This window comes from Apis dorsata, unplaced genomic scaffold, assembly GCF_000469605.1.
Source record: "Apis dorsata unplaced genomic scaffold, Apis dorsata 1.3 scaffold_168, whole genome shotgun sequence".
NCBI lineage: Eukaryota > Metazoa > Arthropoda > Insecta > Hymenoptera > Apidae > Apis > Apis dorsata.
This window is the reverse complement of record NW_006263456.1, coordinates 244,290-246,170: the sequence shown is the minus strand read 5'-3', so window position 1 is coordinate 246,170 and position 1,881 is coordinate 244,290. Positions and strand designations below refer to the sequence as shown.

The window sequence follows — 1,881 nt, the reverse complement described above, 5'->3', positions numbered from 1 at the left end:
TCCTCAGGATCCCCGTTTAACGAATTAGTCGGATAGTTTCTTGATTGAATTTCTACTGTGTGGAAAAATTTTTTTTTTTTTTTTGTATCGATTACTTGCAAGGAATGGTTCTCAATTCCTTGGAAATTCCTTTTTTCGGATTGATTTTGTCCAGGTATTTTCATTAACGTAAGTAGTGAATTTTTATTTTTCTTTGCAATTATGGATGAAGATGGTAATTAAAAAAGAAATGTGCCAAGTTTTCAGTTTTTTTTTTTTCTTTTTGTATTGGTCACTTGAGAAATCGATTCGAGGGAATGTGGTTCTCGATTCCTTGGAAATCCTTTTTTCGAATTGATTTTGTCCAGATATTTTCATTAACGTAAGTAGTGGTGAATTATTTTTCTGAGACCTTGCAATCATGGATAAAGTAATTAAAAAAGAAATATGTCAGTTTTTTTCTTTTTGCATTTGAGAAATCGAGGGAATGTGGTTCTCAATTCCTTGGAAATTCTTTTCTTGGATTAATTTTGTGATTGGATGAATGTAATAATTAAAAAAAAAAAAAAAAATGCATGCCAAGTTCTGAAGAAATATTCTTTCAAAGAAATTTATGAACTCTTGGCGTATCATTTTCGTTTCTTCTTAATGGCACACGATACGTTACATTTTTTTTTTTTTAAATAACTAAGAAAAAAAGAAAAAATATTTAACAAAACGAAGATTAATCCAGTGATAGAAAAAAAATATCGATCGAGAAGATAATTTCGTTGGTGGAAAAATTCGCACGGATACGCTATTAGGATTGATCGAACGAAAGGATGGCGAATCGTGGAAAGGAAGGGTTGACGAGGATGGAAGGGGTGCGGATAGATGGAGATATATTCAGAGATGCAGTCGGCTACTTTGCGTCGTTGCACGAAACCCTATGCGACGGTGAATTTACATAAGCGGCTTTTCTCCGGCCGGAGCTTTTCTCTTGGTCCTAAACAAATATTGACTGGGACCAGTTCCGCCTCTCCCTTCGCCACCTGTCATCCTCAAATGGCGCGTGGTTGACTGACCGTGTGATACGTGAAACGCCTATTATGCGCACTAATGACGCGATAAATAGAAAACACGCCAATTTACGTTAATTAGAAGAAAATTTCGAAGAAGAAAGCAATAATCTTTTGATCTCTTAGGATATTCAGAAATTATTTAACTTGATTATTAAATTATTAGAATGACGAGCGATCATTGTTATTAAAATATTTGCATTATATTTAATTGTGTAAAATATTTGATAAATTTTGGAATGCGAATACGATTTGATACGCGATATAAATTATCTTGAAGAAATTCCATTTTAATTGTAATTTCATGACACTTTAAAATAGAAATTATTTTTTCACATTCTCTCTCTCTCTCTTTCTCTCATTTCCTTATTTTCAGTGAAATCGAGCAATGAATGTATATTAATCATATCCCGTACTCTTTGTTTCAGAACGTAAATTGTTCGTTGGTATGCTGTCCAAAAAGTTTACCGAGAACGACGTTAGAAACATGTTCAGCGTCTATGGAACCATCGAGGAATGCTCGGTGCTGAGGGACAGCACCGGAAAAAGTAAAGCCTGTGCCTTCGTTACCTTCGCTAGTAAACAATACGCCATCAACGCCATTAAAGCTCTTCATCACTCGCAAACGATGGAGGTGAGTGGAATTGAAACACAATTGTTTCCACTATCTCTGCTACTTAACTCTTACCACACAATGTCTTCTTTCGTTCTAATTGTCCTTAAAATGATCGTAACAATGCCACCTACTTTTGTTACTAAAACCTTACCATTGAGGAGAACAATTCGTTCATAACATTCCTTGAAATTCACTTTCATTGTACCGATTCTTCGTTTGTGATGTTAA

At 34.4% G+C, this 1,881-nt stretch overlaps 1 protein-coding gene across 1 annotated transcript in view; it reads left to right on the top strand.

Annotated features, from left to right (window-relative positions):
* Positions 1-1,881, top strand: part of LOC102677099 (CUGBP Elav-like family member 2) — a 197,121-nt gene that overhangs the window by 175,695 nt on the left and 19,545 nt on the right. Inside the window, exon 6 of the mRNA XM_031509662.1 lies at positions 1,466-1,671. Coding sequence (XP_031365522.1) covers positions 1,466-1,671 — 206 coding nt within the window. The remainder of the gene's footprint in view (positions 1-1,465; positions 1,672-1,881) is intronic.